The sequence below is a fragment of the Homalodisca vitripennis genome, chromosome 6, assembly GCF_021130785.1.
Source record: "Homalodisca vitripennis isolate AUS2020 chromosome 6, UT_GWSS_2.1, whole genome shotgun sequence".
Lineage (NCBI taxonomy): Eukaryota > Metazoa > Arthropoda > Insecta > Hemiptera > Cicadellidae > Homalodisca > Homalodisca vitripennis.
Genome location: NC_060212.1, coordinates 133,705,311 through 133,722,176, shown reverse-complemented (window position 1 = coordinate 133,722,176; position 16,866 = coordinate 133,705,311). Strand labels below are relative to the sequence as shown.

At 31.1% G+C, this 16,866-nt stretch overlaps 1 protein-coding gene across 2 annotated transcripts in view; it reads left to right on the top strand.

The window, feature by feature from the left end:
* LOC124364933 (putative ATP-dependent RNA helicase TDRD12) overlaps positions 1-16,866 on the top strand; it is a 90,525-nt gene that overhangs the window by 46,278 nt on the left and 27,381 nt on the right. For both annotated transcript variants that reach the window (XM_046820762.1, XM_046820763.1), the window contains exons 9-19: positions 4,347-4,517; positions 5,440-5,583; positions 6,544-6,690; positions 6,949-7,192; positions 10,530-10,679; positions 10,866-11,086; positions 12,050-12,187; positions 13,919-14,064; positions 14,148-14,312; positions 14,847-15,015; positions 16,614-16,799. In XM_046820762.1, coding sequence (XP_046676718.1) covers positions 4,347-4,517; positions 5,440-5,583; positions 6,544-6,690; positions 6,949-7,192; positions 10,530-10,679; positions 10,866-11,086; positions 12,050-12,187; positions 13,919-14,064; positions 14,148-14,312; positions 14,847-15,015; positions 16,614-16,799 — 1,881 coding nt within the window. The remainder of the gene's footprint in view (positions 1-4,346; positions 4,518-5,439; positions 5,584-6,543; positions 6,691-6,948; positions 7,193-10,529; positions 10,680-10,865; positions 11,087-12,049; positions 12,188-13,918; positions 14,065-14,147; positions 14,313-14,846; positions 15,016-16,613; positions 16,800-16,866) is intronic.

Here is a 16,866-nt window from a genome sequence, read left to right as displayed (position 1 = left end):
CATTTTAAAATGTGGTCTATAAAATTGCATACCCAATACTGACTTTCCGTAATATGACCATAGAATCTTATGAACTGCGTAGTTAAGAATAGTATTTTAATACTAAACATATTTTAATTTAATTTAAACACTTTAGGTATAATTCTAAAATATCATGCTAAAAAGTACTCATCTATCTAGAGTAACAATTTGGCCTTAATGGGATCATAAGTATCAAGGTATCACGAATGTTGAAAGTTATAGTTTGGTAAAAAAACTGAAAAAACTGCTATCTTTTTTCATTCTTAATGACTTGAAAACTAGAAGTTATTGTTTGTAAATAATTATGCAAACACTTAAAAAGCTATTATTACTCTAAAATATAAATATTGCCTTTAATTAATACATTATATTATGTTTTTATCACTAAAATCCATGGAATATTAAGTTATAGCAATATGTTGTATACACTAGTATACAATTTTTGCACACAAGTTGAATCGCGGAATTTGTAAGAACAAGTTCTAGTACTTTCCGCTTATAGCAGCATCTGAAATCTGACACAGTTTCATACAACCTCGGGAATCTGGAGCCATGTCTGTCTGAAGAGTTGGTCATTACCTAAAAAAGTTGGTAATGAAGAAGCTCAAAATGAAATATTTGTATTGTTTCAACATCAGTGCCACCTAGACTACAAAATAAAGTGTAATGTAGAGAAAGAGGTATTCTCATTGTCTCATCAGATGGACAATTTTGTTTGAGCTTCTTGTTTTTGTTAACTTTTTTTGGACTTTTTAAGATGGACATGACTCCAAATTTCAGGAGTCAAGTCTGAAACAGCGTTAGACTTCAGATGTTGCACTAAGTGGAAGGTGAACTGAAGCTAAACTCAACATTTAAATTGAATTAACCTTTCCCATCAGAGCTACCTATATACAGTTGGCTACATATACCGAATTAAAAACAGATTAAATAATTCATAGAAAAATACTATAATTCTAGATTTTCTAGTCACTTGCTTTATCATTTATTAATTTTATTTCAGATTTAATTTATAACAAACAAAATAAAAAGCAATCCATAAAGCTAAATAAAGCTATCCATGAAAAATTCAAGACGAAATCAGACAGAATAGGGAATTTAAAAAAAATTGAAATAATGTAAACAACTGATTGTAAGTGAGCATTAAATAAATTAATATAGTGTGCTAAAAGTACAACTCTTCTTGTGTTCAGTAAAAGAGCACTAAAGTAATTAAATAATTTTATAAAGCAATGTTTTTATGCTTTTGACATCAAGATATTAATGACTGCCAGCACCAAGGACAGGATTATAAATTTCACTGTGTAAATTAAATATATTTTTAAGAATAACATTTTTGTTATCAGTTATTACTATATGAATATTCCAATTTGATTTCATTTAAGAACAGTATAAGATACATTTTTGTTACATATACTGCAGCTGATTTTGTTATACATTCTACTATTGTTTGTTTTTACTATTGACAATAAAGCATACAATTTGGCTTATGTGAATTTTTAATATACCCTTGTAACAAGTTTTTTTGCTTTACGCAGTAAAATATAACGATAATTTCAAGGTATGTAATTGACACATTGATTTTGCAATTGAACAGTTCACACGAAATAGACCAATGGTGGCTGATGCGTCGGAACCCTTACTCTACACTACGAGATACCTTTGTATTTCTCTACGATATAACAAATAAAGAGATTGATTGATTGATTGATTGATTGACACCTCACACATGACACAATTTTACGTTTATGAAAAATTACTGTTTCTTCTCGACATCTGTTGCAATCAATAAACATCAGCTGTTAATATAAATAAATTTACGAATATTTGATTTTATTCATCTGTTTTACAAACAAACAACATGCAAATCAAACGGACATTACATGACCGTAGTTTACAAAGAATCATTTATTTTGAATACAAATTTTGTGTTGCGCTAAAACATTTGTGTATTTGAATCTAGTAATTTGTTGTATTGAAATTTGTAAGCTTTGTTATGAACAACACTCTGCATGTTAGATGACATTGAGCATGCTATTATTGCTTTAGTATTTAGCAGCATCAAATTTCCAATGCTTTGCTTGGTAACGCGTTTTGCAGTAAAGTATTTCATAGATTTAATTTTAGAATGTGTCGCTTTAATTGATCTATGCAAAACCTTTCTTTAAGAAAATAGCAATTTTACCACCCTCTGTCTATTGAATATGTGTTAGGAAAATACGTACTCATCGCGCTAGTGTAACCTAAATTATATGTTTTAAGGTGTTACAGAAACCTTTTACTTAATCCATGATATTAAATATGATTTCATAAATACTTCACTCTTTTCATTTCATAAATATTTTCATTCAGAAGACTTTATTTGACAATACTGCAGGCTAGTTTCAACCCTTTTTGTGGTACTCAAAATTTATGTGGCTAGTGAAGACCACATCTGTTAATAATTGACAGATAGCAGCCTAGTGATCACGTGCCCACTTTTATATTTCTAATACTGTAAAATATAAACATCAAAATTATTTATGGATAATAGAAGCTAGTAGCTGCATCATATTTCGTTTGTTGGCTCTCATGTCTATTGTAGCTCAATTTTATTTATATTGTGCGATTTTGATGTAGTTTGTTTGCTTGCTGACAAGTATGTATATATTTTTTTGTAACTGTTATTGTATATGGTAGTCTATTATACTGATTATAATTGTTACATGTTTAATATTGCTATTTTATTTTTGAATGATGCTAAAGTGTGTGAAAATTCAGCACGAGTTTTTCTTTCTATTTTTGACAACAAACATATACTAAGCATCCTTTTTCAGCTTTGTAGGCATAACCATATGTTATCCACTTTGTATGCTTGTATACAATGCAAAAAATGTGGTATTTTATTTCATAACCATATAAAATTTTCCAGCTAACAGCTAGCTATCTCAGATGTTTTATTTTCTGAAGATTAGTACGTTTTCAATGTGTGGTTCTCTCACATTTTTGTATTTTTCATTAACTTTGTAAACAAATGTTATAAATAGATCTGTTAAAAAAATAAAAAGTAATTGTTTTTTATTACAAAATTTACACATATTACTTTACATTTCTAGTTATTTAAAATATACCTGACAACATTAAAATTGGTCGGCCAATAAATGACTGTCAGAAGACTGTAATATGTATTTACTGACTGTGTTTTTTAGTGAAATTGTGAAAAACTTTAAGTTTAACAGGCAAGAAATGTAATACAGCTTACACTGTAAAAACTGTAAACATTTTCAATTTAAAAAATGCTCCAAGTATTAAGACTTAAAATGTAAACAAAGATAACGATTGGTAAAAAGTGTCCAGTGAAAAAGTTTGAAGAAATGTTAAAAATCGGCCAAAATACTTTCCAATCAAGAAGTTTGCTGAAGTATTGGGTGTGGAGGAACAAAACACTTTTTACTTTTGCCATGCTTGGGCCCTAAGTGCTTCCAAAGAGACATAACCTTGTTATAATGTGTGCAAAGACTAGTAATAGATAATATTATATAATTTTTGTGAGATGAATCATGTTTGAATCAGTTATTTCAAGTGATACTTTTGAAGAAAACAATTTTACATGCATTTAAATAATGTAGCGTGTCTTAGCGTTTACTAGTAGATCAGCAGTTTTAATAATATTGCAAATACTGCAATTACATCATTTAGTATTTCAAATTTTACAATCTTATTGTATGTAAAAATATATAATGAGGGAGACAGTTGATTAGTTTTGTTTGAAAAAGAATGAACCTAACTTTTATTGATAAGGGTTTTTAAATCAGATTTACAGATTACTGTTGATCTTAATGCAAGATTATAATCAACATACTTCAAATAACAGACAAGAAACATTATTTTACTTTTTGATAGAAGTAGGCATAAGTTGAAACTTTTATAGAAATTTGCACAAACTGACTATTAAAGTAATAATAATACGTATCTTCTTTGGAAGTCTCTCAAAACTTTACATACATATCATGGTATAAAATAGATTTACAGACTCTGAATAACCAGCTACAATCGTCCAATCAGCAGCAACCTAAGTTTTATATTCTGACCAGCCATCCTTGTTTTTTTTTTAAATTTGATTGTATATTCCTCATCTTTCAGATTTACAGAACTCTGTATAAATATAATATAATGGTGTAAGCTGCAATCAGTGTTGATTGGGAACACTGAGCAGTACAGATAAAAAATAATTAATGTGTCATTGTGTTCCAGTCCTGTATCACTTAGTTGTATTTTGACAGGGGTCTAAATGAAATTAATGATTTATCTAAGCTCTGTGGGGATGAATGTTTTTGCCTTTCCAGAGCTTGGAGAAGTGGAATATGAGAGAGATGAGTCGTGTACAGAACGTGTCTTACAGAAAGATCAGCCAGAGAAAAAACCTTGTGATGGTTGGATCACGATCTTCGGGCAAGACCACTGGATATGTAATACCCATTGCTTCTAACTTACTGGACTCTTCGTTCTATAAAGAGGTGCGTGATAAAGTGTTTGTTCTCTAGAAATCTTGATCATGGTATGACACATATTTATAATGTAAGAGCTGTATGATCATTTAAATGACAAGCTCCCAACAGATTTTTATTGATGACTGAGTTGATTACATTCTACCTTACCTTTTCACATTATTATTATTCAGTTCTAAATAGTTTGCCTAATGTTGCCCCAGCTTCTTTCAAAACCATCAGAATAGATGATCTGGGAATTGGACCAGTTATCAACAGTAGCCCATGTGTGTGTTTAATTTATTAAATAAATGTGTTAACTTATTAGTATTCAGGAATAACAATATTCTTATTAGTATTCAGGAATAACAATAGAAATTTCCCACACACACTCGTAGATGTACAGTCTTCAGGGAAAATAGTATTTTCATCATACTGTACCAGTTGCTTTTAATATCTTAACTTAGTTCATGAAGTAATCTTGTTTTGAGTAATCTTGTAACAGTGATCTGAAAAATCAGATGGTGCACAATTGAAGTATTTTTCAGTGCGGTAACATAAAAATTTTGTATCACAAAACACAGATGTGTTTTGTACGTAAACTTGAAAGTTTGACTATTTTGAGTTATTATGTAATAAAAATGAACCAAAACACATTTATTGTATTATTTTCGTTTCCTGTATGATAATAACCATTTTTCATCACATAGAGTAAATGTGTCTTTTAGCGCTTTGTCTTACTTCATAAAACATAGTTGTGCACCGAAAACAACCATTTTGGCTCCTTATGATGTAAACTACCATTTTTGTTCTAGGTTTGTTAGCTTGCATGATTTTGATAATACAATATTATAATTATATTCGAGTTATTGTAGGAAATTGAATATGTCTGTGAAATTTATTTTCAGTGCCTGCTTTTAAATAAACATATAACATGTTAAAAATGTTTCAGTTGCCAGTTGGATGTGGTCCTCGAGCTCTCATCATCACGCCCAGCTGGAAAGCTGGCCTGGAAGTCACTACCATGTTTAGAGATCTTACCAAATACATTCGCGTCATCCACACGTACGGTGGTGGAGCAGAACTGGAAATGAGGGTAGGCCTAACCCTAAAACTTACCATAAATAAAGTTGTAAAAAGAAATTAACCATCATGTTAAATAAGTGTATTTCAACCCTAGACTGGACACGGAGTAGTCTGCTCTAGTTCAAAGCCTTTTCACAAACCAACATTTTGTGATAAAATAATGCTCTTAAATGAAAATCTGTTCAATAGGTAAAGAAATTTATGTGCAATTTCATGTAAAATACACCTTATAAATTCATGTATATTTTATAAATAAAGGGGTAATGTAGATATGATGGGAAGGGTTTATTCAATGTGAATGTTGAGTTTAGCTTCAGTACGCTTAGTGCAGCATCTGAAATGTGACACTGTTTCAGACTTAATCTGGAGTCATGTCTGTTTGAAGATGTTTTAAAAAAGTATGTGATAATGAAGCTCAAAACGAAATCTTTGCATTGTTTTTACATAAGAGACACCTAGACTATAAAATATAGTGTAATCTAGTGAAGAGGTGTTCTCATTGTCTCATCTGATGCACAATTGAGTGCACTTCTGGTTTTAGATACGATCCCAAATCACAACAAAGCAACCGAGTCTTCTTAGGGATTGTGTCTAAAACATTGAAATATACTCAATTGTGCACCTGATGAGACAATGAGTACACTTCGTAAACCATAGAAAATATTGGAAAACCAAACAAGTGTCAAAATTTAAATTCAAGTGTCTTAATACTTACACTATTGTAAATTTAAGAAAGAAAGTAATTAAATTTATTTGGGTTGCTGCAAATTTAAAATAAAAGTTGTTAAATTTCAGTTTAACTAACTATTTGAATGATTTTAAAATAAAATTTGTGTCATAGCTATAAAAATAGGTGTGTGTTATACTAATTATATCTTATGACTAAAGCACACATATGAAAAATTCTGGATCTGATCTGTTTCTCTACTCAGAGATTAGAAGATATCCGCTGAACCTTGGTTTCTTACAGTTGGAGTTACTGAATGGAAGTGATGTGCTTGTGTCCACACCGCGATGTCTGCTGAGACTTCTGGAGGCAAGAGCTACCGATCTCAAACGTCTCTGCCATCTGGTCATGGATGACGCTCATATCCTCTTTGAAAAATTCAAGCCAGAGGTTAGAATTTAGTTTTTTTCCCCAACAACTAAAATAATCATGATGTTACTTATCAGTTTGAATTATTACCCTATTTTACTTTACAAAGACTCATGTTTATATGAGTGGATATTTATGATTTTCACTTTAGCTATGCTACATTAAACACTTAAACCTTTAACCAATTATTTTTAGATTTGTTTCAATGCACTGGTAAGAATTACAAGAGTTAGCATGATGCTTTGTTGTTCTTGTGATGATAGTGATTTATTGTAACAGATAGAGCAGCTGATGGTGAGTGTAGACAGGATGGAGGACAAGAGGTTGAAGCAAGGATTAAAGATTGACCTGCAGGTGGTCGTTGCCAGCTCCCGGTGGACTGTCCCCATCAAGGAGTTGTCTGTCAACATCCTGGCCAACCCAACCATTGTCATTGCTTCACAGTTGGAGGCTTGTGTTTATGCTGATGTCAAGCCTGTGGCCTACTTTGTCAGGAGCAGCAGAAAGGCTGAGAAACTTGTTGGTGAGTTCATTTTGATTATTGTGTTTGTTGATAGAAGCAAAGTTGAAGCAATTGAAAGTAAAATAACAAAGTTTCAAAGCCCTATTTAAATCCAAATTAAAAAGTTGTTTGTAAAATACACAATTTATCTTGAATCTCAAATACTCTTCAATTTTTACTACAATAATCTGTGTTACTATAATCAAAATTTAAAAAGTCTATAAAATACCTTGAAAACCTGGCACTGTTTGCAAAATAATGAAAACAGTATTCAATAATAATATTGTGATCGTTATCCTTTCTCAAATCAAATAATTGGAGATTGATTATTCCTGGCTAGCATAATCAGCTCATGGTCGATTCAAACATATAAAACTATGCAAAGTAACAGACCAGGATAAACTTAAGTAGAGTGCTATCTTACAAAGGAAATAAGAAGATTAGGGGATTCAGAATAAGGATTGAGAAAAGTTTGGTGCTGGGAAAGAATCTTTTGTTTATGTCAATAGATGAGCTTGGTTTTAAGAATCAAGAATCAAGAATCAAGAATCTTTATTGTCATCCCACATAACAATGTATTGACAACGTCAGAATAGCACTAGTAGGCCTAAATAAATATATAAATATGACCAACATATAGGAGCACATAAATAAATTAAAAATTAAAATTAAAATTTAAAATTAAGTTAAAATTAAAATTAAAATAGCCTACAACAAAACAGTTTATAAATCACATGGCACATAAAAATCAACATAGCAAAATTTACATGAAAATGCAATCACTTATACTACAGGAATAAAATTCTTCTACAGAATAAAAAGCTTTTTCTTTTAACCATTTAGTCATTGAATTCTTAAAATTTTTACATGAAATGTCTCTTACAACTAATGGTAACTTATTAAAGAGTTTTACGCCTAAATAAAGATATGCACCGTGTGTTTTAGATAGTCTAGCAAACGTCTGATCAATAGAATGTTGGTTTCTAGTATAATGATTGTGGACTGAGCTTCTTAAATTAAATAATTCTAAGTTTTCTTTTACATATAATAAAATTTGTAAGATAAAAATTGAAGGAAGCGTAAGTATATCATATTCTATAAAATATGGTTTACAGGTGTCACTATAGCCAATATTAAAAATTGTACGCACAGCCCTCTTTTGGCACAAGAAAACCTCTTTAGCACCACTAGATCCACCCCAGAGAAGGGTGCCATACAGAAGGTGAGAGTGAAAAAGAGCAAAATAAGCCTTTAAAACTAAATTACAACTAGTACAAAATTTAAGTTTCTTAAGTAAAAAGATAACTCTACATAGACGAGCACACAAGGCATCAGTATGTGCTCTCCATGTAAGTCTAAGAAAAATTTGGTCTGGAAATCAGGGAAAAGTCAGGGAATTTCATTATTGGACTCCTGTAGCAACCCTGAATATCAACAGGGTTAACATAACTCCACTTAAAAGGCAATACCTGAGGACTCTTGATGGTTGATTTTAATATCTCTATGGCACTAGCTGTATTTACATTATCATTACTACTATTTACATTATTACATATATTGACAAAATGGTTATTGAAGTCATCGGCAGAAAAGGGAAGTTTAGACTGACAATTGTTTTTTAAACTACGCCCAGTTTCAGCATTGATGACATTCCAAGCCGCTTTGCAAGGGTTACGAGATTCTAGTATGTATTTATCATTGGCATTCCTTTTTGCAATATGAATCTGTTCTTTATAAAACTTCTTGATTCTCCTATGATTTTGTAACAGGCTAGGATCATTTTTGCTTTTTTGATGGCTTAAATCTAGCAATAGCCTAAGTTTTCCTAAGAAAGGGGTATACCAGTTTTTGGCACGCCTAGGCCTAGAAATAGTTTTAGTAACTAGAGGGCAACATTCATCAAGGCTCAATGACAGAGACTGTAGAAAAGAATAACAGGCACTTTCAAGATCATTAGCTACTGAGAAAATATATGGCCAGTTAATATTACTTAACCTATACTTCAATCTATTAATATTTACATCATTTAAAAGTCTATAGTTGTAGGTTATTTTTTCACCCGCATTACGGGGTTGTGAGCTTGTAACTGGAAGTTCGAAATTCAACAGCAGGCCAAGGTGATCGGAGAGGTGAGGTTGGACAGTTTTAGCATCACACTGATGTAGAGAGGAGCTAAAATAACAGAATGTCTGTCTAAACGCTACTTGACTCTCTTAATAAATAAAGAAATCTCGAGCCTCTGTTAATATAGTTAATTCTATCATTGCCAGACATTTTTGGATATATATATATATTTTAAAAGTAGGTAGGGTATTTCAGAGAAGTTGTCCAAAGATACTGAGTCACTTTTAGCAATTTGCTAACATTCAGTGATTTTAAAAAATGACAGCTTTTTTATTTATGAGCAAATTTGTATAATTCTTTATTTGTTTTGTGCAAAAATATGTACATTAACAAAAAGTAAAAAAAGTTGAATTTCGGCTATATTAATTGTTGCTTTGTCATCACTGTTGCTGATTGATCAGCTTATTTATGCAGTATGTAATGGGAAGAATGTTTATTTTAGTGTGAGTTAATATAAAATACACTGGAAAATAAATCAAAAATATATTTTTAGTATAGGTTTTAGCCACCCTGACTTTGGCACTTTATTTAAAAAACATCTGGTTATCCGGACGTTGGCACTGAAAGAGTTAGTAATTAAGTAAATTCTGTTAATAGTGTAGAAATAATCAAAGTATCAGATTAATGTGGATTTGAAGAATAAAATACTAACTTTCTTGTATTTTTATTTCATATGTATTAACACGGTAGAGGTTATATTAAAATAAATCAACATTAATTATTTTATGGAAAGTCACGAATTTGTAAGATAACTTTGGTTTTTGAATGGTCACATAATCCTGTTAGATTTTCTTAATTTGTAAATTGTGAATGTTAACATAAACCAGCTAACGTAAACTTATTGGTGTCTTCGAGTTTATAAAAGTTCACCAGTCTTTTAGGTTCATAGAGTTAAAATGTAGAATTTAAAGGAAAAGGTTTTACTGAATTTTATTTATTGTCTGATGTATGATATGTATAATTCACCTATTAACTTAACCAGTGTCAGTGAAAACCAGTATTATCGAATTGGCTGTCTGATGATTTTTTGTGTGTACAGGCTACATTTCACAAAGTAAAATATCCATTTATTTAATTGCAACACTAATAGTTTTTAGCACCTCAGTAAAAAATAAATCGAAATAATTTATGTTTAATTAATGCTAGTCACAAAATACTTATATTACACCTTTTGTATAGGAAGTATGATAATGTGAAGGTCGTGTGTAAAGTTCTCTTCTAATGGTTTGTCCAGAACTGCTGAATGGGATAAAAGGTCAGTTGCGCACAGTGGTTGCCTGCAAGAAAAAAGACGATGTCAAGTTCGTCTACAATCTCCTGACAGACCTCGGAATGGAGAATGTCTTAGCGGCCCATGAAGATTTGACCAGTGTTAACATTTCAGGTATGGCGGTATTTTGTTAAAATTTCAACAAGTAATTTTGAGGTTCTTGAATTTTAGAGCTGAGTTAAATCTAGTAACACTACTTTGTTAAAATATTGATTTTTGGGAGTGATAAAATTTACAAACTTTAATATTATTTTTAAAAGACATTTTTTACTACAAACTTTTTCTTTATGTTGTGTACAGAGATTCCGCAGATGTGGAAGCATAAGGAAAAAGATGTTATTACGGCGTGGCAAAACAGTCAAGGTGCATCACTTCCGATCCTTATAAGGTCTGATGAGCTGCGAGAACTGCCTATAACTAATGCTCACGTCCTGATACACTACAATATGCCTATCAGTCTAAAGGGTTTCAGTCTGCGTTTTATCTGCCTTATAGATAACTTCCGCAACATCCTTCGACAGGTAATAATTATTATAAGAAAGCTTATGTATCCATCCATACGAGGAAACTTAATTTACTACCGATTTTGGAGCTTCTGTCATCAAGCCTTGAGAAAGCTGTAGCAATGTTACAAATATTTTTAATAATTATTAAATTCTCTCATAAAACATTTTCATGACCTTAGTTGTTGCTGTAAGTGATAGTAATTTGTTGATTTTTACTAATTTCTTTCTTACTCATTGTTCTGTCATCATTGTTATAGTCTCTGATCTCCCTAGTAGTGTATCATACAATTTCCTACAGATTAATAATATATTTAGGATGAATAAGAATATGTTTACTGTCAGAAAGCTTACAAAATCATTGACACAAGTCCTGTATATGATAAATATAAAAGAAAGTCCAGATTGACAAATTTGGTAGCTAAAACATGAGTTTGTCAAAACAGTTATGCCACAAAATAAATATTATTTTTAATTTTAAATAAGAGGATAAATAACAGGAATAGAACAAAATTAATAAATAACAGGTGTAGAACAAATAAATAACAACTAGTAAAACAGAGCCGCCATCTCGTCCTTTTGGTGAGTGAATAGTTACCGCTATAACCTATTTAGTGCTTTTATTTTATTGCTTATCCCTAAAATTCCAAAGCACACTCTATTGACCATTATCCTACAATTGAATTTCTTCCCTGTCCATCATCTCTACCTATTGGTGAGTGGATAGTTACTGCTAAAACTATTTTGTAGTGTTTTGTATAAAATGATATATTGTGCATTTTGGTAGTTAAACAATTTTAATAGTTGACTGCAGAATAAACACAGATATTTAATTTTCAAACTAACCACTCACATGGCTGTGGCTTCCTTCTCATCATGATAAACATTGTATATAATTGATATAATTGAACTGAACTATGCAAAGAATATACAGATTTACTTTATTAATAAATGACTTGTCATTATGTTTGTGGGTTGAAGGAAGAAAATGTTCACAAGAAAAAGTGTCAAGTGCATATCTTGATGGATGAGGATAATTACCAGGAAATGCCAGGAGTTATGGAGTTCATGAAGAGACTGGGAACAGTCTTGCCTACTCCGGTAGAGCAGACTCTGGAGGTGAGTTGTTGTCAGGGTAGGCAGTCCTTTGATCTCCCTAAATATGGGGTTTAATAATGGTTTGAGCTTGTGCCAGTTTTAAGGTATTTGATGAGTAAGATGATGAAGAGAGTAAGAATGTTTTACCTCGTCTTATCGAATTGTGGTCAGGAAGTTGTTTAATTCTACAATCAACCATTAAGTAATTTTCAAGAGTTTGAGCTAGGTATGAGGCTACAGCAGACACAGTGTAGGCTTGAGTTTCAATAGAATAAGAATAAGAATGCATTGATTGCCATAAAGCATACACAAGCATCAACACGTCATGTATAAAATATACAAATTGGTAGAATTCAAGATAAGGAAAATTTGGTTCCCAAAACATAAAGATTCCAAAACAGTCACCACAATTTAAATATTATTTTAAAATTTTAATAAATAAATAACAGGAATATAACAAATAAATAACAATAACAACTAAAACACTGACTCAAAATTGCAATAACAGAATTATATAACATTGATAAATTTAAAAATAAAATCAGTATGAATAAAAATTATAACACATTAACATTTAAAATCTAATCATTAAACTAAATAGGTTATATCTAGATACTAACAGTTTGACAGTCAAAAGAATAAAATGGATTGACTACATGCCAGGAATAAAATTTTTGTTTAAATTGATTGTATTTATATATAAAGATAAGTGATCTTAAAAAGTTGTAGACCTTCAAAGTGATCTACAAGAATTTTCATGTTGGACTACAGTAGTTAATATTTATATTCAAGTGTCTTCTTTCAAGCATTGAAGAGTTTCATTGTATTTCCTATGTCCAAAAAATTTGTCCAAAGAATTGCATAGTAAAAAAAGCAATGCTGAGTATTTTCTTTGTTAAAAGGTAGACTACAGTTAGTTTCTGTAATTGTACCAACTGACCAGGATTTTCAGCTGTAAAACCCCTGTGACTGCAACCGATTAAATAGTCTAAATATGCTAGTGAATAATAATTGCTTCACAATTTAAATTTAACTTATTGTGAGTTTATAAGTTTCAAAAGGAATGCTGTGAAATCAATCTGTTTGAGGAATATCAGAAAAGTCTACAATTTATTATTTGAACCTAAGGGATTAATAAAGACCGATTATCCTTAAAAGAAGAAAAAACTCTTTCAGTCTTTTGAATATGAGTTTTGTAACAGACATATTTTATGTAGTTATTCTTATTTGAATATATCAATAAACAGTCAATGTATGCTCAAGTTTCAATGAAACCTATTCATGATTGTTTGTTGTAACCAACCAAACAGCCAACATTTATTTTTTTAGGTAACTTTTGTAAAATAATACTAATAATTAACTTCTGGAACAAACTGTTCTTATGTTTTAAGAACTGATTTTGAAAAAATTACAATTGGTGATTATAATGGTTTATTGTTTTACACATACATTCAACTAAAATGTGATAATATAATATAATATTGTGTTTTTCTAACATGAAAATTCAGCTGACCATAAAAAGATCTGTTAATATATAGCGTAGATATTAACCATAGTTTATTTCAATATATATATATGTATATATTTCAATAAAGGTAAAATTAGATTGTCACTGTTGAACTTAAAAAATGATCATGTCTACTCTAATTACAGAAGTAGAAAGTTTAATAAGGTACGAGAGTTCCTCTACAGTCTTTGAAGAATTTGCTATATCAATGGCAAATTGTTCAATAATCACATTTACTTTTTTAGAAATTGGAACAAAAGCGGGAAGAAGAGAAATTAAAGGAGTCACTATGTGAGGACCTAAAGGAATTCGGTTGCTGTTGGGACTCCAAAAAGTGTCCAAACCGACACGTTTTGAGCAGAAATCAAGATCTTCCACAGGATATACCAAAGTAAGATTACCTTCAGTAATGGATCAGTCTTATCAAACCCAGATAAACTGATGTGGTTTTAATAAGTTACTTTTGTTATTCAGGAGCGGTATGGTAAAGATATTAATACAGCACGTCCATGATGCTTGTCACTTCTCTGCTCGACTGTTGGAACACTCGGAGAAGAAAGGACAATGGCAGAAACTTCCATCCAAAATGCTGGAACTGTGTTTAGAAATCAATATTTACTACAAGGAAAAGAAGAACCGGTATGCTTCTTTTATTTAACAGTTACAAGAGATTTGAAAATAATCTAAATTGAAAAATTGAAACTACCTGAGGACTTGTATGATTCCTTAATGGTGTAATTCTAAATATATATTAAATATTTGTGTGCACAGGTTAAACCTCGTAATAACTTACTGTAATTTTATCAACTTGTTTAATAATTTTATTATTCATTGTTATGTTAAACTAACTTAAGATCAATCATAGATATGTGGATATGTTTCAAAGTAAATGACATTGAATCTATTGTGCAATTCCAAACGTAAATCAGTAACCAACAAATGGCTTAGATTTGAATTGAACTTCCTGCTGCTAGGTAGAGTGGAAATTAATGAACCATAAGTGAACAATAATTGAATCCTTACATGTAATTAAAGATTTCCAGTTTCTTTAATAGTATCACTCATATTTTACTTTATTTCAAAATGTCTAAAAGCAAGTCATTGTAATGCATTTAGTTGTAAAGTCAAAAAAATAATCGTCAGCATCATGTTAAAGACAACATTTTTTACCAGGAAGCTGCATGGTCTACCATCCGTTGGTGACTTAGTGTGTGTAGAGTCTTCACATGATACATATCACAGAGCTGTTGTCCTTAAGATAACCAAGGTCAACAAGCACGGTGAACCCGAAGCAGTCAATATAAGGCTTATTGACAATGGAAGCTATTTTGAAGATTTTTCTGTAAGTATAAATAATTACTGAAGTATTGTGGAGAATGTATGAATCCATATATTGTAATTTATAATTTAAATCAGATTATGTAAAAAGGCTGAATTGGCATTTTGTTCATTTTAAATCAATATTTATTTAAATGGGTAATAGTTCCAATTTGTAGGACAATTTTAAATCAATAATTTAATCTAAATTTTTAATCAATATTTATTAAGTAGGTAACAATTCCAATTTTTAGGACAATTTTGTGTGGTATCTGAAATTTTTATAACATGTATGTGAACCTAGCTCAGATACTTAAGGTATTCTATATATTTGCCACCTCACTTTACAAAAAAATTTATAAATGTTAATTGTGTGGGGAACTGGCAGCATTTGAAAAAAAATTAAAATTTCGAATATTAACCCTAAAAGTGGCAATCAACAGAATCTGTAGGTTGTAGTAATAAATCATAAAACAAAAAGTTAAATAATTTGTAATAGCCTGAGCATCAACAACTATGAAATTCGTGTACTTGATAAATCAGAAAACTATTAATTAATCTCATAATAAAGTCCAGTTTAAATCATTGCAAATAGCTGTCTTTATGGATTAAATTGTCAAATGAGCAATGTATATGTGTACAAGTTATGGTTTTCAAGATATGAATTTTATAAATTTACATTCTCAATATTCTTTGAGTTAACACCTATAGTGTTTCTTTGAGAGTAGTTATTTATTTTTTCCAGCTATTGAAACTAAAGCCATTTTAGGCTATTGTGATGTTGATTTATCTGGAGGTCAGACTGATAGGTCTGTATGACTTACGTTGATGGCATTCTCTCCCTTTCTTTAGAATAAAACATTCAAAGTCTACCTCCAATTTGTGTAATGTAGCTAAATGCAGAAATACTTATAAGGGGGGTTATTAACCTATTGATTAGTAGCACCGCAGCATCTGTGGCGCAGCGCGCCAAGGTATAGGTTAGTGACGACGCAACTGTTGCGGTTTGAACAGTTTTACTGGTTAGTTTCACCGCAATACTTGCGACTCGTAAGGATATTGATTTCTAGACATATAGCAGCTGTGTTAAGTACTACGGAACATCATTGGCCCAAATAGTTCTCAGAGTATCCGCTAGATCGTAGGAGCGTTCAAACAAAGCCCTACAAGTGGCTTCGTGGCCATCTAAATGATGATGAAATACGTGAGTTCTTTTGGATTCGGGTAGTGAAGACGAAGAATTGGATAGTGATTTATTTCCTAACAGTGTGAACGCGTCAAGTGTTAGCCTAGATGCAGATGTAGGCTAATAATACCAAAATAAAATACTCAAAAATCCAAAAAATTAAAATAGTTAATCACTTTTTGAGCCATGCGCACTAAAAAACTCACTAATCAACAGGTTAAATTATACAAGAGAACATCTTGTAGTAGAGGTGGAAAAATTCCATCCACTCTTAGTGATTTTGTGGGTTCAAAAGGCCTTATATAGTTTTCTTGGACTGAATCTCATTTTTATAAAAACAATAATTCAATTTCTATTTAAGTATTAAACTAGCTAAAAAATAGGCTATATATGAAAGGCCAATATTTGTATAGTAACCATGATTACAATGGATTTAGGTGATGTACTTGTACCAACTGCCAGCCAGCTTGCGCTCCCCCCCGCCTCAGGTGGTGGATGTGTACCTCTGCAGCATGATGCCCAAGGATCAGGATACTTGTTGGAGTCCTGCTATTAAGGCATGGGTGGAAACGCACCTGCGGGATGCCAGACGTCACTCTCCCAAGGGTTATCTCGCAGGAAAGGTATGCTTCCTGAGTAGTCTTTTTAGGGATGATAGGGATTTCAGACATTTGCCATCGTTATATGTCA